The sequence below is a fragment of the Heliconius melpomene genome, chromosome 14, assembly GCF_056956725.1.
Source record: "Heliconius melpomene rosina isolate 202511_hmr_F chromosome 14, ASM5695672v1, whole genome shotgun sequence".
In the NCBI taxonomy this organism is placed as follows: domain Eukaryota; kingdom Metazoa; phylum Arthropoda; class Insecta; order Lepidoptera; family Nymphalidae; genus Heliconius; species Heliconius melpomene.
Genome location: NC_140402.1, coordinates 1872184 through 1898072, shown reverse-complemented (window position 1 = coordinate 1898072; position 25889 = coordinate 1872184). Strand labels below are relative to the sequence as shown.

The following is a 25889-nucleotide window of genomic DNA, read 5'->3' as shown; positions in this document are numbered from 1 at the left end:
CCGTGAACTGAACTAACAAAGGTCATCCTGAAATAAAAACAATTATAATATTTTTTTTTTATTTTCTTGCTTATGTTACCTTATAAACGATTCCTAAAGATATTGCCGACCGATCTTTTATATAACTTTCAGGTGCCTTTGAAATTTTACTTTAAAGCGAATTTCTTTTAAGCTAATTTCGTAGACTAGCCTCAGGCGGCTTTAGAACTATTTGCGTTACTCGACTTGATTTCAAAATAAATGTGGAAAACTGTTGGCAGGTGTTATTCGAAGCTTTATTTGAAATAAGACGTCAATTTACTTTAACTTTAATTTGTATTATATATATGAACAACACATAGCCCGTAATTTATGTAAAAAAAATGTATAATTTAGCTATAATGTAAGAATAAATGGACAAAGCCGCGTTTGGATCGCTAGTTATTTAAAATAACACTGGCTTCTTATATTTAATATCACCATTCTTTTTATATTTTTCGTATTCAAATATTCATAAATTTTGGTTGGCGTTATTGTTTAAATTTGTAGTCGCAATTTACTCAACAAATTGTAAGTGAACGTGTCAACATAACTGGGTAAATGTGGGGGGGGGTGGGGGTTACGTATGTATGTAGCTCATAAAATATGTCACGCACAAAGAAAATGTTTTATGTTTGGCTCTGACTGTTTCAGCTTTCCACGTGAGTTTTTAGGGTACCGTATGTCCTGTTGCCAATATGTTTCTTCTCAAGAGGAAAGGATAATTGAAATGAATATCAAATATATGCATATTGGGCCTTGGCCTGGGACTATATTTTCTTGCCGCTTTTATGCTCCGTCCGTGTAAATTATGTTAAATTCGCAGTGCAATCAAAGTCTGTTCCATAGATCCAGGTAACTAAATAGAAATTTTAAAGAAGTAAGAAATTACAGTACAAAAAAAATCCGTCAATTTGCATTTTATGGATAAATTACAAAAGAAAAAATCGTCCCAGACTTATTTGTAGTTCATTATATACAAATTTAAGTTGGTCAACTTTTATAATTAGGTTATACTTCTGGTTCACCTACAATTATAAAATTGGTACCGAATCCTCATTGCTAGAGCCCGACTCGCACTTGACCTGTTTTTTGTACATTTATTAGTATGATACATCGTAAGTAATATATTATTTCGATATACATTCCAAATTTTGTCATAGACCTTAGCAGGCGCGCCTGAGAAAGTAAACCTAAATATAAATGGAGTCTATCAAGTAACAATTCTTATTTAGGTTGTTTATTCCTGCTGTTTGCCGTTTGATTTATTTGCCTTGTATGTTATTCTTAATCTTATATGGTAAATCTTCGTATCAGGGGAACTTATAGTACCTACAAATAGATGAACGGAACGTTTCTAATATACTTAGAAATTTATTAGTATCACTAGAATACTTTTTAAGAAAGAAATTTATTTCTCAACGACTCTTGTTTCCAAAGCGAGGAAGTCGATTTGAACTTACACTCATCACGTTTGTAGTTTAACGCACTGCCGCTGAACCACGACGACTCTAACATAATATATTACAAGTTCCATTTGATATTTTCACATTTATAGGATAATTTGTTTGGGATTTCTGTCTTGTTCCGTTGGATTACTGCATTATTTTACGTGATTGATGATATATGTATTTTGTAACGATAGAAATGTATAATTAAAAAAAAAAACAGCTTCACGCTGTATCCCGCACACAGTAGAGCAGGCAGAGGAAACCTAGAGTTAAGACATTCTAACCTCCCACTCCCAATATTTCGAGACGTGTTGAGTGGCAGAACTCAACGCCTAACTTTTGCATTGGTACCAGAGTAATTCCATACATATACGTAAAATCTCTGATACATTTTCGAATGAAAACAGACAAATATTTTAGTCCATTCCCAACCATCAATACATTAACGTCTCGTTAAAAATTAAAAGCTACGTCAAACGGAACGCCCAATAAAATAATTTGGACTGAAATGTATGTATTTGTTTACTGCAGTAGGTACCTACGTTTGTTTGTCACAACGGATCGGAACGTTTCGTTTTACGCAAATTAAACATTCACTCGTTATCTGCCAGCCTGAACAAACGATGTATTGATAATGAAATGGAACGTGCTTTTTACATTTTAGTATGGAATACAAGTATTGTTTTGATAGATTTATATTTTATGATTAATTGTTGTAGTTTGTTTTTGTAGTAAATATTAATATATTTTTTTAGAAATGTATAACAAATTTAACCTAACGAGAAAGAACCCACGCTTCTTGAAAACCGTCCAAAAGCTCTGACTAGGCTTAGTGGTCTAAAAAAGTATTTTTCCTTTCTAAGTTAAATTCGACGAAAAATGGAAAACGGAGTGTATTAACACTAAGTTCCTCCCAGCCTACCCAACTATATGAAGCTAAAAAAACAACATAATAACAGTTCTATCATAGATATGTTTTCTATGATGAAAAGATCTAGGGATCTGGTGAGCGGTAGGAGAGGTAGGGGAGACCTCGGTTGAACTAAAAACACAGTATCAAAGGTACTGGAGGAAGGTCACATAAAAAGCATGAGGATCCATAGGAGAGCGTGTATGAAGAGGTTGATGACAGTGGACGAGGCGAAAGAGGTATATAGAGACCGTAGCGTTTGGCCCGCCGTTCTCTCTGATTACCCCGCTAGGGATAAAGCGTGAAGCTATGTATGTATAATATATAATAACAGTTCTAGCACATAAATATTACTAGAAAAAAATCAAGTCAAAACACGAGTAATGCCCGTAATTTCGAGGCAAGCTATAAATTGGCCCAACGTTGCGTGCAGCTTGTGAAATACAAGCGGCAGTTAAAAAAAGACAACTTATTGATCAAACGTTGTTCCGTACTAATGTTAGTTTTGCCAAAAGCTATAATAAACTATAGTTATTGGAATTTTCTTTGGGGAAATTTTGTACTATAGACATTTTTATGGATGTTATACAGTATACAGTAGTGTAGCGTGGACTAATCTTGGCTTGTGTTAAATCGAATCGATCAAAAAAATACGAGAGTTTTCACGCATTAGATTTAAAAAAAACAGTGACTTGTTCCACAAAGGCAATTTTTTTTTCCTTTTCAATTTGAGAAGTCAGCAAAGATAATTTAATGATGCAAACCACCAGGTGACTGTAAACGTAACGGTTGTGAGTTCGATTTCCTCTCCGGGGAACAAATCATTTAATATTTTCATTTTCTCGTTCTGGTAACGAGGCAAAGCGGGGCGTTGATTTACGCCACTCAAGATGTAATGTCTCCAGTATTTGGCGAAGTGGGGAACGTCACTAGGTTCCCAGTTTGCCTCTGCTTATACTGCTACATGACGAATACAACGTTAAGCTAAAGAAAATATAAAAACAATCTTCCATGTACATTTTCAACTATTACATTGAGGCCATTATGGCGCAGTGGAACAAATGACTATAAACGCAAAGGCTGTGAATTCGATATTCATTGAGAGGGATAAATTAATTTCATTTCTCCAGTCTAATCAGCTAAAACGCGGTTGAGCTCCACCGCTCAACACTATCTTCAATTCGGGTGAAAAATGAAGATCTGAGAATTTTAACACTAAGTTTTCTCGGCCTACCTTGCTATTCGCAGGATGCAGCGTGAATCTGAAAATAAAAAAAAATACATTATAATTCAATTATTTAAATTTCTAACTAAATGTGATATTTCCTAACGTCTTCACCGATCAGGTTACAACCAGTTTTTCTGTCAGTTAAATGAGACATCACAGCTAAGCCGCGCTATCTATGTTAGTGTTCTCAGTATCAAATGTCCATTATCATTTGAAGCTGCCACCCTCGGAGCCTCGGTGAATATCGATTAGAGGTCGGGAGGACTTTGAGAGCTGCCAGTAATAGGGACTTTTAAAACTAATGTGTTCCACATCAGGGGTACGGTGGAGTATTGAAATAGGGTAAGCAGAGGGAACTTAGAGTTAAGACACTCCACTTTCTGTCGAATTTTCCGAGGCTTTTCGAGGCTTTTCTGCTACTCAGCAGAACTCAACGCCAGGCTTTTGCCTTGGTGCCAGAGTGAAAAAATGAAAATATTAATACATTATAATTAATTCCTGGGGTTCCGTGGGTTTCTGTAAACGCGACTGGTAAGTATATATACGTATCTATAATAAAATTTCGCAATTTACTAAAAGTTTGCAGAAATTAAAAGTTACTGTAAAAACAAAACTAACAAGTAAAGCCTTTCATACTTCTTTGAGAGCCAGTGTAGTGATAGCTTTATGTTCATTGGACGATTTAAAAATGCTTTCAAAAATCTATTTAAATATTTTTTACAGCGGGAACGCTGTATCCCTCACAGACAGACATAGACAGAGTTTTTCCGTTCCCCACTTTCCGCTCCGCTTACACCAGAGCGAAGAAATGAAAATATTTAATATTTTATTTTTATATAATATTTCCTCGAGTGGAATCGAACCTACAAACAGTCGCCTTTAGTAACACTTTGTGCTCCTGCGCCACTACTGGCCTCTATGATAAAAAATGATACTACTTTAAAAAATCAATTAGTCGTAATCAAACGCTATACCATCAGCATAGGTAACAGTGCCACTGTGCTAATCGTCTACCATTTTTTTTAACTTTACACTTTTCACCGCGTATATTAGGCTAGATAACGAAATCCTAGTGTTAAAACATTCCATTTCTCTCTTCCCAATTTTGCAGACATTACATATTACCGGCGGAATTACACCGCACTTGTCTGAGCAAAATGGAAAAATGAAAATAAATTTATTTATTTATTATTTTATCATTAAAGAGAATAATTAATAAATATTCTACCTATATAAAATAGCCTATTCTGAGACATCAAAACGTTTCAGTTCATAAATCAATCTGTAAACAAGAACAAGAAACTCGATACTATTGTTGGAAATTATCTCAAAATACACCCCCTAATAGAGGCAATAAAGATAACGTGAATGATGGTTTCGTTTGACTGGAGATGAAAGTTTTCAATGAATAATTAAAATATGTGGCCCTTGTTGCGTAGTACGGCGTCAAACTGTAAAAGGAACGGTCGTGGGTTCTTTTCCCACTCGGGGGAATAAAGTATTTTCATTTTCTCACTCTAATTTCAAGATAAAGCGCGACTTTTACTTAGTTCAGCGCGATATTTCATAAATTGTAACGAAAATTGGGGAATAGACTATTTGAACGGTATACCGCGTTAAACTATCTTTTTTATCAGTTTTACGATTTATATGGCTAAACGTATTTGTACGCCTAAGTGTCAAGAAACTCCATTCTCCACTCTCTGATGCAATATTAAGACATTTTAAATAGACCGGCGTAACACAACGCTGCCTTTTGTTATATCAAAATGGGAAAATAAAATTGACTTTATAATTGACAATTAATGCAATAATTGTTTACTTAGTCTCTTATATTTATAGAATTGCCGGTACTAATATACCACTTTAATATAAGTTAAAATTTTAATCTCTGAGTTCAACTGTAAGCCAATTACGAATTCTGTTACTCGGAATAAATGGTTTTCATTCACTACATCGCTACGAAAGCTCAATATTTCCAGGCGACAAGAGAAAGACAGGCGTTAGATCGACGGGATTTACGTGCTGAATTTGGATTACACGGCAAATTATACAATTTGAAAATTGTAAGTTTTTATGTTAAACTCTTTTTATATTTTTTTAAATAAAATTCAATTTATAATATTTAAAAAACGTTTCAAAATTGGTGCGGAAAGTGAGAAATGGAGTATCCACATTACATATCCTTTACTAAGCTTTTATGTGTGAAAAAGAGTAAAGATGCAAATAATTGGAATTGAATTTTAGAGTCGACATCGACAACGAAATAAAAATAGCTGAAATCAGAATATCGTTCTTTGTATGTTTATTATCGATTATAAATACTTTAACCTAGAACATACTACTTATATAAATTCTATTTAGTATAAACTTGGAAGTAAACTTAAGCAATCCATACACTTCAATACAGGCTCGTATTCACATTACTTCAACTCTACAGTTCTTTTCAATACGTAACACCGCACTAACCGCTAGCCTCGCTAATGAAACCAACCCCTAAACCTTTTCCAACTCCTCACCTAACTCAGGCACATTCTGTTTCCACGTAAAATTCCAATAATGGCACCCCCAAGTCCCGGCGTAATTCCCGAGATTTCACCATTCGCCATTTTACTCGTAGATTACAAATTACAAACTTTAACAAAATTAATTTACAAGGCTTTAATTTTCAAGGTGGAGGGTATCTTAGTTGTTTTTGCTAATTGAATTTTGATGCGGTGTCAGTTGCAGAGAAATTAATTTGGAATATTTGACATTCTAGCAGATATCATGTTATTTAATACAATGCTAGGTTTACAGAGTAATGTTTGATTCTCTTGTGTATTCAGCTAAGGCTGAGCTAAGGCGTTAGATGAAATTAATTCCTTTTGTTAGTGAAAACTTGATTTTAATGATAAGATCGTCGTGGTGCAGTGGAATATCGTTTGACTGTAAAACATTCGGTGTTAGGTTCGATTCCCACCTAGAAATGAATTAATATCAGTTCATCGCTTGGGTGGCAAAGCGAGACATTGATATCTGCCTCAATGTCTCGAAAATTGGGCATATCGTAAACAGAATGTCTTAACACTGAATTAAAGTAAAGAAATAAAAGAGATTAAAACGTCTACGAAGATGAGTTCGATATCCACTCGAGGAAGGGGAATGTTGTGTTTAGAGTAACACTAGGTTCCCTCTACCCACCTATACAATATCAAACTATAAAGTAAACAAAAAAAGAATGCACTTTTAATAAAATACATTTTTCACAAACACCAATGCCACCACATCGCGACGTCAATAGAAATAGTATTTTTTACTAACCACCCCAGTCTACGAGTATATACGCCAGCTTTCACAGTTTGCCTTCAAAGTTGGTCCGACTTCCTTTGGCAAGGTGCCCGGTGCTGTATAGTTACAATCGTGTTAGAAATGTTATTTATATATCTTACGTATTTGCGGTTAACTTTATGGTCTGACTTAATCAATTCTAGGTTTGTTTTATTTTGAAAAATATTTTTAAAATATATATTTTAGCTTCACTGAAACCGTCGTTGCGTAGGGGTACATGGATGTGATGGTAACGCGACAGTTGTGGTTTCGATTCTCACGTGAGGAAATTAAGTATTATTTATTAATATTTCTATTTCTTCGCTCTAGCACCAAGTTGAGTACCAGATCAATACGCAATGCCTTGAAAAATTCGATGGAAAATGGAAAAAGTAGTGGCTTAACACTAGGTTCTCTCTGCCTACCCTGCTGTGTGCGGGATACAGCGTGAAGCAGATTTCATCGAACCTACAATCATTATATTTACGAGTACAGTCATGTACTATTGAATACTCATACTCACCTATTGAATATTTAACTCTAAATAAACAATTCTCAAGAGATAATAGTCCAATTACCTTTAATATAATTAATTTAACAAATTTAATTTTTGATCCACCGCCTACAATTAATTAAGGAATCGTTATTATCGTATTGCTTTTTCTAATTAACTTTTTCGTTAGTGATTTCAAACTTCTTTATTAAACAAAAAAATAATTTAAAATTTAGAACCATATTTTTTAAATTTTTATAATTGATTTTTTTTTAAGTTTCATTTAAAAAAAATCGATATGAGGGCAGCTCTATTTTCGAGATATTGTGTGTAGATTGGCGGGCCTCAACGTCGTGCTTTATTTTGAAACCAGGGCGAAGAAATGAAAACACCTACACACCAGCAAGAATCGAACCCATAACCACTTTGTTCAAACTGCAGCATGACAGCCTTTTTTTGTTTTTAGTTTATTTTCTTTTCTTTTAAATTCTAAATACATAACATAATCTCTTGCCAAACTCGTAAGTTTGTAGGCAAAAAGCGTTCTGTACATTATTAACCTAAACTAACATTCTAATACTAAACTACTATACCGACAATTATAATTTAACCCTACAATAAAAAACTAAATAAATAAAAACACTTAACAAGTCATACATTCCTTATACTAGTAGCTATTACATTATATAAAACTAGCGACCCTCTTGCGGCTTCGCCCGCTTTTACTACTGGATTATTCATATAATGTATGTTTGCAAAACACTTAAGATAATGTGAAAATTAATTAAACCCTAATGCAACCCGCATTTTCGTAGTTTCAATAAGGATTTTCCAATTGTTTTACACAGCAAGGATTTTTTAGCAGGTACCGTAATTTTAAATCTGTGCTACTAATCTTTTCAAGTACTTATTAAAATATATTTAAATTACTATTTTTAGATAGTTAAATGACTATTTTTAAACGGAAGAAATTATAAACAAAAACCTACCTACTAATAACTACTACAAAAAATATGAAACCAAATATATCGCGCTGAAATAATACATTCAACTCCGATAATCCAATACGTGCAAACGCATCTAAATCTTCGTTGCTATATAGCGGCGGGTTTTTCTTTTTCGAGCTTGTGGTTAATGCTGAAGAGGGTATTCTGTTCCTGACGAAAAGCAAGCACTACGTGGCTGCCTGTGAGGAAAATTAAATAGAATGCATCGGCCGGGAATCGAACCCGGGCCGCCCGCGTGGCAGGCGAGCATTCTACCACTGAACCACCGATGCGTGTAAGGAAGGCGGGCGCGGCGGACGCATGGCGAGTGGCGAGCCGTTTCGCAGCAAGGATTTTTTGATATTGTAACAACTTCTAAAGTACTTATTAAAATGAAAAACAGTAAAAGACAGCTTTGGTCTACATTAGATGGCCAACGTAACTAATATACTTATTTATATGCTGAGAGTAAGGGATAAGTGAAACTTGAGTAACATACAGCTGATGTGTCAACGGTGGGATGTGTCAACAATTAAATGCATTTTTCTGTAAAACTATTCGCAATTTCGAAATATTGTAAACAGCAAATTTTATCTTCATTTAACGTAGAAACTTAATAAAGTATTTTAAAGCATAAGGATTAATACCATTATGGAAAAATATCCCTCACAACAAAAAATATATTGAAATTAATATTTTTAGACAGAAAAATGATCACTACACGTTATTTTTTTTTTTTCGGGGGTAGACATAAAAAAAAGTACATAGACGCTGCTGTTTTTAACAGCTCCATAATTATTTTATGTAAAATTTCTTAAAAGTATATATATGTACTAAAATTTAAATACCTGTGCTTAAGTTGATAGTAACTACAATCACACACTTATTTTTTCACTAATATCACTATGAATACGCCTGTGGATCAACTTTTAAAAAATATGGATGAGCTCTCCTCGGTGTTTGCCTCAAGAATGGGTGAGTTCGAGAAAATTTTATCACAATCTTCTTCTGGGGCCTCCAACCCACCCATAAAAACTCTGGCTGCTGAATTCAATACCTTCAAGTCCTTTGTGTGGAAGACCCTTGGTTTATTAAAGTCGCAGATTGAACTTGTAGTAGTCGGTTTGGACCGCTTAGAAACACAATCTAGGAGAAAAGTCCTTCTCTTCCATGGATTAGAAGAAAATAATAATGAAGATGTTCAGAAGACGATGCTTCATGTATTATCTAACCAACTAAAGATGTCAGATATCAAGTCCACAGCAATTGAGTCGTGCCACAGGTTAGGTGTTAAAAAAGATTCTGCCCGGCCCATTCTTCTTAGATTTAAGAGTCGCCAACTTCGTTCCAGCGTATGGAAGGCAAAAACAAAGTTAAAAGGCACAAGGATAACGGTGACAGAATTTCTTACAAAAACTCGCCAGGAGGTGTTCATTGCAGCACGTAAACATTTTGGCATTAGAAAATGTTGGTCTTCAGATGGCATGATTGTTATTTTGTTGCCAAATAATTCGACAACCAAGATTTCTTCACAACGTGAACTCAAGCAACTAATAGAAAAGGCATCTGTAACGAAACCAAGTAGCAACTAGTCTTTCTTTGTTTATATCATTCCAATTGGGCCGGTTAATAGTTCAGTATAGTCACATTATTTTCTCCAATGCAGGTATATTAACATTTATTTTTTGTTTAGGCAAATTTATTTTTTTTATATTTTTAAAGTTTAATTTAAACTACCTGCGATGTGACTTTGTTTATATTTTTTTGTTTGTCTTGACACATGTATGTCACTATATGATATGTCAGTTATGTCAACTGTCAACTATTAATTTGTTTTACGTTCCGTTTTGCTGTTGTATAATAGTGTTATATAATGAATAACTTTTAATTTGTCTTAATCTGTAACTTTAACATTTAGTGTAATATTGTATTTAAATCAGCTTGTGCAGGTATAATTTTGTTGGTATTTTTTTATTATACATTTTTTTTTTATATATATGTGTATGTATATATTTTAGTTTATAGTTTCTTTTAATTTGTCTTTATATATTTATTTTATTTATATATTTTATTTCTTCATTGTAACATTAATAGTATGTTAAATGATATTGAATATTTTTCGTGCTCTCCAAGTATTAATGATAGTGCTGACAGTGATAGTAATTCTGAATCTGAAGCACTTTTTGACAAACTGTCGAAAATTTTTGACAATAATTGTTCTACACTTTCCTTGGTGCATATTAACGCGCAGAGCATTCCAGCTCATCATACTGACCTTCCCGCATCCTTTAGCTCCAGTGTAGTTGACTGTGTACTTATATCTGAAACCTGGTTAAAACCATCACTTCCATCTGCTTCTTACTCTCTCCCAGGTTATCAGCTTTTTCGCAATGACCGCGTTGGTCGAGGTGGTGGTGGCGTTGGCATTTATCTTCGCGACAACATACCGGCCAGTATCGTTTCATGCTCTTCTCCTCAACATAATGCGTCTCTTGAATACCTTTTCCTTGAGTTGACTTTGCAACATACAAAAATATTGGTTGGTGCCTTGTACTCACCAAATGACCAAGTCAATTATTTCAGTACTCTGGATAGTATTCTTGAGAACCTTCGACCCCAATATGATCATGTCATTTGCATGGGCGATCTAAACACGTGTCTTTTGAAAAATGATCGTAGGACTCGTTTGTTAAAGGAACTTAATGAGTCGTTTAATTTACATCTTTTGCCCATGTCTTCTCCCACTCATTACTTTCCTAACTGTAGGCCCTCTCTTCTTGATCTTATTTTTGTCTCTAACCCTAATCTTGTTTCTTCTCACGGTCAAACTAGTGCTCCGTTTTCCTTTCACGATCTTATCTTTCTATCCTATAAATTACGCCCTCCTAAAGTTAGAGGCAAAATAATTTTTCAGCGCAATTTTAAGTATACGGATGTTGAACGCTTAAGGGTGGATGTGAGGAATATCGACTGGTCTTCCATAATGTCATCAACAAATATTGACAATATGGTAAAATCATTTACTACTGAACTGATTAACGTCTACAATATTCATGCCCCTGTGAGACCAGTTCGTATGAAGCATGCGCCTGCCCCATGGTTAATTGATGTTATTAGGAAAACTATGGCAAAACGTGACAGAGTTAAGCTTAAATACAAAAAATCGCCTACTCTAGAAAACTTCACTGCGTATAAAAAGCTGCGAAACATCTGTAACAGAATGTGTAGGGATGCTAAGCGTCGTTACTTCCACAAAACCATCCAGAATCTCAGTCAGGCACACGTTTGGAGATTCTTAGAGTCGTTTGGTGTAGGCAAAACCACTGAAGCTCGTCAAGTTTCAGTGGATTTTAATACTCTCAATTCTTTTTTTACAACTCCACCATTAAATATAAGTCCCCTAGTAAAATCCGACACACTTGCTTTGATGTCGCGTATTGACCTACCAGGCTCGATTTCCTTTTCTTTCAATGCTGTATCGGAGGATGATGTCAAGAATTGTGTTTACTCCATTTCCACTAAAGCCTTTGGTATTGATAATCTCTGTGTGGGAAAGCATTGCACCAGTGGTCACCCACATTATAAACTTTTCACTGTCATATAATGTTTTTCCTTCACAATGGAAGAATGCCTATGTCATTCCATTACCCAAAACCTCAAATCCTTCTAATGTCACTGATTACCGTCCAATATCTATCCTTCCTGTTCTATCTAAGATCCTAGAATCATTAGTCAATAACCAGCTTTACTCCTTTCTCTCAACCAACAATTTACTGTGTCCTTTTCAGTCCGGTTTCCGTCCCTTCCACAGCACAGTTTCAGCGCTGCTGAATATTACGGAGGACATTCGGTGCGCTATGGACAACACCAAGCTCACTGTAATCGTACTACTGGATTTCAGCAGTGCTTTTGACTCTGTTGATTTCGACATACTCCTTGGCACTCTTCGAGCAGTCAATATTTCTTCAGGATCTATAAATTGGTTCCGCTCTTATCTCTTCGACCGCCGGCAATGTGTAAAAGCAAACGATATCACATCGACTTGGCTTGAGCTCACTGCTGGCGTTCCCCAAGGCGGCGTTCTTTCTCCACTTCTTTTCTCTGTCTTTATTAACAATTTTTCAAAAGTCATTACTTCTCCTTTCCATCTGTATGCGGATGATTTGCAGCTTTATCGCCATAGTAATTTAAATGAATTGCCTGAAGTCATTGAAAGTATAAATAGCGATCTCAGTGCTATTCAATCGTGGGCGGGATCTTTTGGTCTATTAATCAACCCTAGAAAGTCACAGACTATTATTATAGGCAGCAGTAGGCTTAGACAAAAAATCGACTGGGATTCTGTGGAAGCGATTCGCTACTCTGGAGAACCGATTCCTTTTTGTAGCGAAGTTAGAAATCTGGGTCTTATCATTGATTGTAACATGTCTTGGGCACCACATATCAATGCAATCAGCAAGCGCATGCACTTCTCCTTCCATTCCCTTAGGCGTCTCCAATATTTCCTCCCTCACAAAACAAAAATTATGCTTGCGCAATGTTATCTTCTTCCAATTCTCGACTACGCTGACGTTTGCTATTTGGATGCGAATGAGGAGCTACTTAACAAATTAGAGCGACTTCAAAATCTCGCCATACGCTTTGTGTCTGGCTTGCGTAAGTATGACCACGTCTCTCAATTTCGTGCTCAACTTAATTGGCTCCCAATCCGTCTTCGCCGTGATATGCACATCCTTACCTTACTTTTTAAGATCCTCAATTACCAAAATTTTCCTAACTACCTACGTTCCCGCTTCAATATTCTCCGCCGTCCTACACGCTCTAGGCGGTCGTGCGTCGTTCCGGCGCTCGAGATACCTATGAGCAGTACCAAATTCTTCCACAAGTCTTTCACTGTGTACGCCGCATCACTTTGGAACCAACTTCCCATCCCTATCCAAAGAAGTCCTTCCTTACTGTCCTTCAAATCCCAGCTAAAAAAACATTTATTTGCTAGTATGAACTAGTATTATGAACTAGTACCTAATTTTATTCAGACAGTTTTTTTTTTTTTTCTTGAGCATGACAACCGCACTTCACGTATTTATATATATATATATATGTTTATTTATATATACTAGTATATTGTCATAAATTTAGTATATATGTATTATATATAGTTTGTATTTATAAATATAGTGTATATGTATCTATTTATGTATTTGGATATACTTACTCTTTTATATTTACTCTTTTTTGTGATTATATTTTTTTATTTAAATTCTTAGTGATTTTTCTCCTTTGATAACTGCACTGTACTCTCTTCCCGCTATTTGACAGTCACCCACTTCCATTGGTTGGCTGGAAGAGATTTCTTTTAGAAATAAGCCCACCTTTGCTAACTAAACTTTTAATTTTGTATTTCCTATGTGTTTTTATGTGCAATAAAGAATATATTATTATTCTCAAAAAATACGAATATGCCGTCGCGGACTTTTTTGTAGATCTTATTAAGAGGAACAATACTCCAGTACAGGAGGAACAATACTACAGTAATAGTAGATTATTTTCACGTAGTACTTACCATTAAAGCAGCGCATGCGCGAAAGTGTCTCAACGGGTAGGACTTTATACACATTTATCGTATTTATGTTAATTTACATAAGAATGTACAAATAATAAACTATATATAAACCTTCTATGAAAAATACTCGAGTTAATGGTGAAAACCGCATCAAAATCCGTTGGGTGGTTTAGAAGAAGAAGAGTTAGAAAGTTCAGACAGACACGAAAAGCGACTTTGTTTTATAAGATATAGGATAGGATACTGTGAACATAAAAAAACAAGCAACAACCCTTAATAACTATTACAATTCTTGTACTATCTATTCTATATTCTTCTATTGTATATTATATTTATTATTGTTCTATGTATTTTATAATATAAAATACCAAAAATAAAAATAAAACACAACATAAAAGCCAAAATTGTTATAGTCAATTAAACAAATAAAGAATAACTGCGCTATGCAAATAAAAAACAGCCACTACGCGGAAACTTTACATCAATATGCCAAATTTCAAGCGAATGGACAATACAGTAACGATTTATATAAACGAAAATTTGTGCTTTGATTATTTGCACGTAAATAAATAATTTTATGGCTAGTTCGACTGTTTTCAGTTTATAAACTGTCCACCTTCAAGGTTAACCAATGTGTGATGAAGTACAGCATCTAAGGTTTCATATAAATGGATAAAATCTGAAATGTCAAATCGAAAATCATCTGCATGTGGCATGCCTAAGGAGTGTTAAACTGTTTTGGGTTACAATTTCTGTTGGTTGGATTTGAAATTCTAAAAAATTCTAATCCGCTTCACGCTGTATCCCGCATATAGCAGGATAGGCAGAGGGAACCTAGTGTTAAGGCGCACCGTTCCCCACTTTTCGCCCAAATCTGGGGGCGTTGCGTGTATACACGAGAAATTAAATAATATTCGAGAAAATCAAACATATTATCAATGTAAAAGTTTTCAAATCTGCGTGTAAATAAAGTTTTACTTGGATACATATCTCATAATATATATATATATATATATATAATCTACAAGTTGTAGCCGCCCGAGGTATCCGTCAAAGTTCCAATGTTTAATTAAAGTTGGTAACGCTTTTTAAATTCTTCCAGATAAGCCAAGATTTCCATTCCTGGGGGAATGTTGGGTGGAAACTTTTAAATAACTCTCATGATCTGTCTTCATCACGGATGAATATAGCCAGTATACTTTATCGTCTCGAAATATGTTAGATTTTTAACAAATTTAATAGATTTTACGTTTTAAAATAAAAACGTTTGTTGAGGCACGGCGTTAAGTTTCGAATGTTTTGAATTCTTAGTCTTTTATGTTGAGACCGTCGTAGTGCGGCAGTGGTAACCGTCGTATTAACGGTTGTGGGTTTGATTCCCACTCGGGTTAATGAATTAATTGTTAATATTTGCATTTCTTTGTTCTAATACCGTGACAAAAGCGCGGCGTTGAGTTCAGCTAATCAACACACAAATTTGAAATTTTAGCGGAAAGTGGGGAAGGGAGTATCTTAACAGGTTCCCTCTGCACTGCTATATGCGTAATATAAATTGAAGCACATTTTTTTATCCTCATAATAATACGTTGAACTAGATTTACTAATTGTATTACAATAACATAATATATCTTTGTTTATTTTATATTATGTGTGTTTCTTTATTATTGTTATAGTAACTGCTAATTAAACCAAATCCATGTAAGGCAACATGTTGATAAATAGATATGTCTTCGATAACTACAGATTACGTATATAGCCATATAAAATATTATCCATACCTATATTATAAATTCGAAAGTAATTCTGTCTGTCTGTCTGTCTTTTACGCAATCAGGGCCAAACCGCTAATTTAATTGTGATGAAATACTCATACAGAGATACTTGAGGGTCTCGGGATGAACATAGGATACTTTTTTTTCTCATATTTGTAATATTTTCGATATATATTTATTCGGCCATGTTAATGACAACTGTCGCTATGCGACCGTTGCTAAGCAACGATTTGCAAAGTTTGTTGTTAGAAAACGTCACCTAAAATGAGCTTGCTTAACGCATCTCTCTATTGAAAACTGAAAATAATTTCATAAATATATTTAATAAATATTCGTATAGTTCAAGCGGGCGTAACCGCGTTCGGGTCCACTAGTTTATGTATAAATAAAAAATATATTTTTTATAAAAGATAAAAGAAATATATATATAGATTAGTCAACAATAAATATTTTTCTTGTTAAAACGCTTATTGATAAGAGCGTGAGTAGTAAAAACCAAAACAGTAATTGGTCTCGATAACTTTTTTCTTGGTATAATATGAGTTAAGGGGATTGACTTTTTTATATTGTTATTTCCTCGTTCTTGTGATAAGACAACAAAGTCAAACAGCGGCGATGAGCTCAACTCAACACGAAATGTCTTGAAAATTCACCCGAAATTGGGGTTCCCAACAATGTCCTAAGAGAAAGCTAATATAAAATATATATTTTACTTGGTTATTAAAGCACGATTGCAAACGATAAAGGCATTTTAATATATGTATATGTATTTTTTTTATAATATTATTAAGGCTGAGGCGCAGTGGCAGAAAGTGTACATGCGACTGTTCGTGGGTTCGATTCCCTCGAGGAAATGATATATTTATATAAATTTATATTTCCATTTCTTCGCTCTGGTGTCGATGCAAAGCGAAAGTGGGAAATAGAATGTTTTAACACTAGGTTCCTTCTGTCTACCCTGCTGTGGGCGGGATAGAGCGTGAAGCTGATTTTTATTTTCTTTTAATATTATTGAGTAAATACTCAAGTTATTTTAGTGGTTTAATATTTATAACGTTTGCATTTATTACTCGGACAGCGTTATAAATCTGAGTGGACCGCGCTCTAAGTCGAGCCTTCTCGGTTATAAACTGAGAGTTCGCGAAGCTCGTAACCTAACATACAATGGTCTCTCGACAGTCGTAATAAGTAAATAAAATTTTATGTTCTAAATCGGTTTTTGAGAATGTCCACAATTTCTAGTACAAAAGAAATTGTTATATCGATTGTTTACTTTGGTTTTACTAGTAAATAATGTTTTCGCCAGCTTCGCCTGCAATAAATCTACAATTATTAATAATTATATGTAGAGTTTTTCGTAGAGCAGAGGCTCAAGCGTGGGACTGTTAACGTGACAGTGATGGGTTCAATTATATAAATCGTTCTGGTAACGACGCAAAGCGCAGTGTTGAGTTTCACCACTCAACACGCATTGCCTCAACAGAATTCGGAAAAAAGAAAGAAGAAAGTATGGAATCGAGTGCATTCTCAGGTTCCCTCAGCCCACCATCCTATGAACCGAATATAGCGTGAAACTGCAATCTATGTAATATTATATAAAACTTTTTCGTTATTAAATAACTGACAGAGGAAGCACAACCGCAACTATACCGAGAACAACGCATAAATTTTGTATGAAATTCATTTTATTCGTTTTATATTGTTACTGGAAATACTAAAAGAAAGAAACGATACACCAAAGTATGAGTGTAAACGCGTTAGTCGCAGGTTCGACTCCCAGATTTTTTTTTATTTCTTCATTATGGTAACAAGACAACCCGCAACGTTGAAATCCATCAATCAATATATCAACAATGTTACTAAAATTAGGCGGTGCGTGAGAAAGAAGTGTTAAGCTAAAAAAAAACTTCTTCATGATTTATTTCTCAATCCCGCTAGAAGTAAAGAGGTTGTTTCATATTTGCAAATCCATGACAGAGCGTGCACAGTTTTACGACAAACAATAAATCTGCGAAGGAAACCCAAACTTTTATATATATAACACGTGGTTCACTAGTTTTTAGAGTGCTGCACTTCTTAAGGAAAAAAGGAACACTCTTAGTTAAGAAAAAGTTTTAGTAAAAATTGTATTTTATTTATATAAAACTTTTATTTTCTTAAATAAAACAGTTTAAGATGTTTTTAAGTCGCATATAATTGTTCCACAACAAAATGGATAATCAACCAATCCGTCGTCGAAAGATAGTCGACAGTTGCTCGGTAACTCTCTATTTTCGTTACAACTGAAAAGTTTTAATATATTAAATTATTTTTGAGCATCTTTTAATTATTATTAATTTTATATCTTGTAGTTACTACTTTTAAATAATTAATGCTAGTTTGTAAATATTACCTATAATATTGGATAAATTTTCTCGTGCAAAAGTATACAGCACATGAAGATTTGGAGGCAGCGCTCTTCTCAAATGGTATCATTTGGTCTAATTCACTGACGTAACAACCCTGTTGGTGTTCTGTGAAGATAAAATATTTTTAAAGTTCCGTAATTCAAAAGAAAAACCAGTTAAATGCATGTCAAAACCGCCCGCCCATCTAGTTGCACGTAAATTTCAGGATTGTTTGCCAATGAGATGCACAATTTATTAAATTCATTCGTTCATTTTCTTTGAATTATTTACACATATAAGTTTGTAGTAATTAATAATTATAAAAAATAATAAAGTAAAAGATATAACAATAAATTTCCAAATTTATATTATTTTCCTCTAACTGTGCTGTAAGTTGTCATTTTTGCCAAGTCAAATAATCAATGGGGGGTGCTCTATAGATTTAGGATATGGGCCAAATCTCATCTAGCGTCATCATCTCAAAGTGCGGCGTTGCCACTCAACACAACTCAATCGATACATAAAGCTATTTATTAATTGTAGCTTGTAAATTCTTCGGGAGCTTGTGATAAATCATCTTGAAAAAAAAAAAAAAACAGACAGAGGAATATGCTTTAGGGGATAGGCAGAAGGAACCTAGTGTTAAGACATTCCGTTCCCCACTTTCTGCTGAATTCTGGAGGCATTGCGTGTTGAGTAGGAGAACTCGACACCATAGCGAAGAAATGGAAATATAAATAAATATTTCACTTCCTCGAGTGGGGATCGAACCCACACACCCTTGTGCCGCTGCGTCGCGAGGGCCTCGATATAAATAGAAATTATATAGTTTTATAATATAATTAAAAAATATATTTTGATGGCACGATAAACTTACGGTATTTTTCAGGCCTCGTCTCATGAAGAGAGGTATGAACCGATGCGTTCGCAACGCATACTGCTACAACAAGTACAACTAATGTTTTGAACATTGTTAACGAATGACTGAATGACTAACATCTTACATCCACTATTTATAATTAATCGCAGAAATATCGGGAATTAAATAAAAAGTACTAACTAAAGTATTTGAATATTTTTTTTATTTAATTTAGTTAGAAAATCGAATAAAGTTTTCAAGTCTTCGCTCTGAATCACCAATTATTTATCTTGTTATAAAAGCAAATAAATGAAAGTAATTCATCCCTTAAGTAACCATTATCAATTATTGAAAAATTAGAGACAACGACCAATCAACTCTCTAGAGATTGAATTATTTTTTGTGTTATTTTAATTTTTAATTTTTTTTATAATTTTTAGTTACATCACTTTGTCATAGAGAGCTTGGATAGTTCAGCTGTTTAAGTGGGGCATCAGTTATGGCTAAACCCAGTGGATGAGTTGACTTGTTATTTAATTTTTTGATAGCCCGATAACAATTGTTTTTTTTTTTATATTTTTAAAGATATTTATTACCATTTTATAGCTACGCTGTATTCCGTTTATATCAGGGTAGGCGGGGAGAAACTATTTAAAACATCTCCCCAATCGAAGAACACTTTTACTAGAGTGAGAAAATGATAATAATGATTTTTCTGAAAGTGAATCGAATCTACAGTTTTTATAATTCTAGTTTATTGAAAGTGCGGCAACTATCAGGGTTTTACCCTGCGAAGTTAAAAAAAATATTAAATATAATTTTTAAGTATTCTCAAAGACAATCTATCTGGATACCGAGAACTACAATAAAAAATATCTCAACTTGACCTATGTTCCTTTTTATTGGATGTACCAAAAACTGATAGCTTACTTATATAATTGGAATACCCACGCAGCGTATCACAAAGTAATCTTACAAAAAATAATAATGACGAATTAAAATATAAGCAACTATGCAAAAATAATCCAAAACTGTAGAGTTTATTGTAAAATTATACTAATTGCGAAGCTGCGCGCACCCACTAGTTTATTAATATTTCCATTTCTTCGCTCTGGAACCTAGGCAAAAGCTAAGTATACTTTAAAGCTGAAGGGGGAAACAGTCACACCACATATCAGGGTAAGCAAACGGTACACGTGTTACGTGGCTAAACGCCTACTTAATGTTAGACATACGCTTAGATATTTAATTAAAAAAAGACTCTTTATTAAATTCAGATATTTATTAATATTTTTCTTTATGATAATATTTTCAATGTTATTTAAAAAAATTAAAACAACTCAATTCAAGAAGTAGAAAAGCATTCAATAGTTCCACAACAAAACGGGTATTCAACCAATCCGTCGTCGAATGTTAGTCTACAGTAACTCGGTAATTTCATTGTCTCGCCACAACTGAAAAGTTAAAATAAAATATTTTTTTTAGCATGTTTAGTCTCAAAAATATAACCCAGTGATAAATGCTAGTCTGTAAAAATTACCTAGAATATGTGATATATTTTCTTGTACACAAGTATTCCACACAAGAAGAATTGGGCTGAACGCTCTCCTCAAATGGTATGACTTGGTCTATTTCAGCGATGTAACAACCTTCTAGGTGTTCTGGAAAAACAAAATATTTTTAAGGATCCGTAATTCCAAGAAAAACCAGTCAAAATATAAAATATATATATAGTTATATACTATAAGTAAAAATATTTTGATGGTAGAAACTTACTATATTTTTCGGGCTTCGGCGGGAGAGGAAGGACCGACATGTCCGCAACGCATACTGCTGCAACAACAACAACAACAAGGACAACTAATGTTTTGAACATTGTTAACGAATGACTGAATGACTGGAACACTTAACAGCCAGTATATATAGTTAATCGCAGTAATATCGGGAACGAAACAAAAAGTACTAACTGAAGTATTTAAATATTTTTTTTTATTTAATTTATTTTTCTTGATAAAGTCAAATCTAAAGAGAATGGCTCTATCTCGCATATAGTAAGGTAGTGATATAAAACCTAGTGTTAAAACACTCCTTTCCTTATACACTGCCCAATTTCCGAGATCTTGAGTGTCAAAATTCAACTACTTTGTCTTGTTATGAAAGTATAGAAATGAAAGGAATTTAACCATTTACGTGGGAAGTGTACCCACGACCGTCGCCTTTACATTCTGTTGCTGTACTCGTATATTACATAATAAATTTTGTGCCTAATATTTTAAATTTTCTAACTTTTTCTAAAATATATACTTTTATTTCAGTTTATTTTCTTATTTTTGATTTAAATTTAAACAGTGAATTTAATTATCAAATATTAAGAAATTAAAAATTTTACACAATAACCATTCCTCTCTGTAGAGATTGTATTAATTTTTACTTTTTAAATTTTTTTATAATTCTTAGTGACATCTTTTTGTCACAGGCAGCTTGGGTAATCAAGCTATATAGGTGAGTTATGGCTAAACCCAGTGGATAAGAATTATAAGAATTTGAGATGTTATTTATTTTATATTTTAATATCCCGATAACTATTATTTATTACATTTTTATAACTTTATGCTTTATCCCGCTTATAGCAGGGTAGCCATTTAAAACATCTCCCCAATCGAATTTTTACTAGAGCAAGAAAAGTATAATAACGCATTTCCTTGATGAAAATCAAACCCACAGATTTTACTCTCATATGCTATGTCACTGTATCACGACGATTATTTAATCAAAACAGAGTGAATAAACATAATAAGAAAATTGTACATATTCAATATAGAGTAAAGTTTTAAATATTTTCGAAAGAAAATAGAAAATAAAGCAACGTCTTACCGGACTCCTTTCTTTAAAAAGGAAAAGGATCTATCTATATTCGACAATTATACTTTATATAGCTGATATGTGAAAAATAATATTTTAATTATAATGTTTAAGTCAAATTAATAAATGCATATGAAACTCTATGTATTCTTCGTCGCTTTTACATTCCAGCTTGGCTCATAAGGACAGTCAAAAAAACTGTGTACGCTCAAATGTCTATAGTCTTTTATTCTTGTTTTTTTTATCACGCTGTATCCCGCACACAGCTGGATAGGCAGAGGAAACCTAGTGTTAACACACTGTTCTTCATTTTCCGCCGAATTCTGATATCGAACCCACAACCAGTCACGTTTACAGGAACATTTTGTGCCCCCGTACCACGGCTGGCCTCGATGTATGCCATAATTTTCAATAAAGATACAAAACCATCCAGTTGAGGCCAGTCGTGAAAGGGCTCGAGCCAATCAAGGGGCACAAAGTGCGACTGTAAGCGCGTCAGGTGGTAGGTTCGATTTGCACTAGAGGAACTTAAATATTTATTTAAATTTATATTATCATTTCTTCACTCTAATGTCGAGGCAAATCGCGGCGTTGAGTTCTGTCACTCAACATGCAATACCTCTAAAATTGGGCGGAAAGTGGGGAACGTAGAGTATTAACATTGGTTCCCTCTGCCTACTCTGCTGTGTGATGGTAATTAATCATCGTAATACCGCTAAATTCATTTTTTATTTGATTTATATTATTTGTGGTTAACCCATTTAACCCACGACCCCATGTAACACCAGAAGAGCTCCTGTAAACGCATTGCCGGTCTTTAAGGTGGTGATAGACGCGGTTTTAGAAGGTACGCAAATTGTATCGAACTAGATCCACAGCCGCAGGTATTAAAAGATATTAAAAGAAATAAACAAACATGGAATAATCATAATAAGTTTCAGGAAATTACAGTGAGTACATATGAGGGTAAGATACAAGAAATTTAAAAAAAACGTGTTTTATATGTGTTATTATGATACTCTTTGCGTCGTAAGTATTTCGTGCATAAATGAAGAATCTCGAAGAAGAAAAAAAAGAATTATCTAGATATAGCCTTTCTCGTCAGCTCTTCCTGGATGTTTTCATGTAAAACCAATACGTTTTCAGTTTTAGAATTTGTGATAAAACCCAACGTGATGTGCTTTACCCAAAATCGGTTCTTTAACGAGTGAACTCCGCAACGTAAACAAGAGCTATTGCTTAATATGTTTTTAAAATGCTTTTATACAAAAATCACCAGTAATTTTTTTTTGCTACTGCCCTTTAAAGTTTTGGAAATAAAATTGCTTATTTAAAAATTATATTTATTTCCTTGTTATTTCCAAGATTTATAATCCGTTGTTTTTGGAATGTAACATTATAAAAAAGGCCTACTATTGAGCTATATGAGAAAAAAAATCACGAGCGCAGACTCAACAGTCGGGCTGTATTTGCCAATTTTCTTCAAGAATCCGACTTTTTCAAAAAAATTATAAATTCTCAATTATCTGCCGAACAACTGCAAATCGGCTAACATACATAGGGGTGAAACGTATAGGTACTGAGGTCCTCTACTCATAGACAACCGTTGATCCGTCGATTGTGTTACACTCTGTATATACATACACTAGCGGACCCGGACGCGGCTACGCCTGCTTGAAATATAAGAATATAATTTCTATAGAAATATAATTTCAATCTAGATGAAATGCTAAAAGTGACTATTATATTTATTTTCATAAGGATGAATATCAAAATGACGCGGTAACGAACGCGGTCGCGTAGCGACGACGGTTGTTATTAACATGGCAGAATAAATTGCATGTCAAATTAGAAAGTATTTTAATTTATTAGTACATATGTGTAATATAATATTATATAGCCTATAGCACTTCTGAAGAATGCAGCTTTCATACAAAACAAAAACAAAGTAAATCGATCTAGTAGATCCAGAGATCCTAGTGTTCAAACAAACAAACAAACAAACTCTTCCGCTTTATTATATTAGTATAGACTAGTATAGATATAGATAGTTCAAATATGGTCGTTGCAAATATTTCAACTAGAGTCAACACCTTTTTTCTATAATTTGACTGTCTGTGACATTATAAAAGGTTATTTTTTATAAATTATTAAGTAATTCTGGGAATACATTTATCAGATTACAATAGATATCTAAAATTATTTAATTAGTCATTCTAAGCTCTGCTATGTATATTAAAATCAGGACTAATAGTATGAAATTATTAATTTAAAGTCGAGATCCTCTTAAAGTTAAAGGTTCAAAGTTCCTAGATAGCTTTTTTAAATCTATAATAAAAAAACATAACTATCACATATCACTATTTTATTTATTTTATTTAATACTTTATTAAACCAACTTAAACATAAAATAGATACAAGCTTATCATTAAAGAAAAGTTCTTCGTTCCAAAAAAATGCATTTACTTGACTGTTACATAAAATGAACGATTTGTAATATGTAATTTCTATTTGTTTTTCAATTAATATTTTTCAGGTGTCCTATAAGATATGAAATGAAAAAAAAACCTTATTAAAACAGAATTTTATTATTATTATTATTATTTAATGATAATCATTAATAAATAAATTTTTCAATTTATGATTTAAATTATAGGAAAACATATTTTTGGTATATTTTTAACTGCATTCAATAATTCCACAACAATCTGGGTATGGATCCGATTTGTCATTGTCGTAAGTTAGTATACAGCCCTTCCGTAAGTCTATTGGCTCGTCGCAACTGAAAAATAACATTACCTATATGAAATTATTTTGAAGCACCTTCTTCCCAATTCTGGAAGCATTGCATGTTGAGTGGCGGAACTCAACGCCGCGCTTTATCTCGCCACTAGAGCGAGCTCGAGTGGGGATTGAACCCACAGCCAGTCGGTTGCAGCACATTTCGTGCCTTTGCGCCACGACTGGCGTATAGAAATAAAATTAATTTTAAACAAAATATGTTTATTATATTAAAAATACCATGTTACCTATTATATTGGATAAAATTTGTAGAACACGAGTATCCAGCACAGGACGATTTGGAGGGAGCCATCGAGTAAAATGGTATCACTTGGTCCAGTTCAGAGATGTAACAACCTTCTTGGTGTTCTGAAAAATTACTTTTTTTTTATTTTTTGGGTTCCGTACCACAGAAGGAAAAAAGGGAATCCTTATAGCATTACTTTGGTAAACATCTATCTGTATGTCTGTCCGTCTGTCAAGACCACTTATGTCAAGATTGCGTAGAGTTTTTAAGCTGAAATTAATATGAAATAATCAGGTCTACGATCCATTGGGGCACAAGAAAACTTAAACTTCTAAATCACCTCAACCAATAGAAAAAATAGACCATAGACATAAAGTTTTGATAAAATTATTTCAGCTTCATATCTTTAAGCGATTTCAACATAAATAGTCGTGATAGATGGATAACAAAGTGATCCTATAAGGGTTCCTTTTTTACCTGTGGAGGTACGGAACCCTAAAAACTACGATTTACTTGGACCGTTATTAGCACTCAACGAATCACCGTAGTTAATAAATCCCCGACGACTGTCATCAACCTCTTCATACATGATGCCCTGGAGGCCATCGTACTTCTTACGTGACCTTCCTCCAGTATCATCGATATTATGTTTTTAAACGAAGTCAACCGAATACACAAATAATAAATAACAACTTGCTTACCACGTCTAACATTTATAAATATAAATAAGTATATCTATGACAGAAAAAACTTACTATATTTTTCTGGCTTTGGCACCAGGTTATTTAAAGTAATCGATGCGTTTGCAACGCATACTGCCGCAACAAGTATAACAGATATTTTGAACATTATTAACGAATGACTGAATGACTGGACAGCTCTATAGCCAGTATATATAGGTAATCGCAGTAATATCGTGAGAAATACAGTACACAAAAAAGAGTACTAACTACATTATTTGAATAATTTTATTGAAGTAATAATTATCAATTTCTTTTTGTTAATATAATTCAATATACAGAG

The 25889-nt window shown here is 33.6% G+C and overlaps 3 protein-coding genes across 5 annotated transcripts in view; all 3 read right to left on the bottom strand.

Annotated features, from left to right (window-relative positions):
- LOC146531878 (zwei Ig domain protein zig-8-like) overlaps positions 1-25889 on the bottom strand; it is a 237154-nt gene that overhangs the window by 118066 nt on the left and 93199 nt on the right. For 2 of the 3 annotated variants that reach the window (XM_085197097.1, XM_085197098.1), the window contains one exon: positions 3614-3641. The gene's annotated coding sequence lies outside the window, so the exon portion shown is untranslated. Of the gene's footprint in view, positions 1-3613; positions 3642-9243; positions 9386-25889 lie in introns of those variants that run through there. The other variant, XM_085197099.1, reaches the window with a different exon arrangement.
- LOC146531883 (U-megalopygitoxin(1)-Mo1-like) lies at positions 20297-20852 on the bottom strand. The gene is made up of 3 exons (XM_085197734.1): positions 20753-20852; positions 20517-20637; positions 20297-20430 (listed from the first exon to the last, which is right to left on the bottom strand). Exons 1-3 carry the CDS (start codon positions 20850-20852, stop codon positions 20322-20324), a joined length of 330 nt encoding a protein of 109 aa, XP_085053860.1. The 3' UTR covers positions 20297-20321.
- Positions 24492-25739, bottom strand: LOC146531882 (U-megalopygitoxin(1)-Mo1-like). Its single transcript, XM_085197100.1, has 3 exons — positions 25622-25739; positions 24868-24988; positions 24492-24620 (listed from the first exon to the last, which is right to left on the bottom strand). The coding sequence occupies exons 1-3, from the start codon at positions 25713-25715 to the stop codon at positions 24518-24520; spliced, it is 318 nt and encodes a 105-aa protein (XP_085053226.1). The 5' UTR covers positions 25716-25739; the 3' UTR covers positions 24492-24517.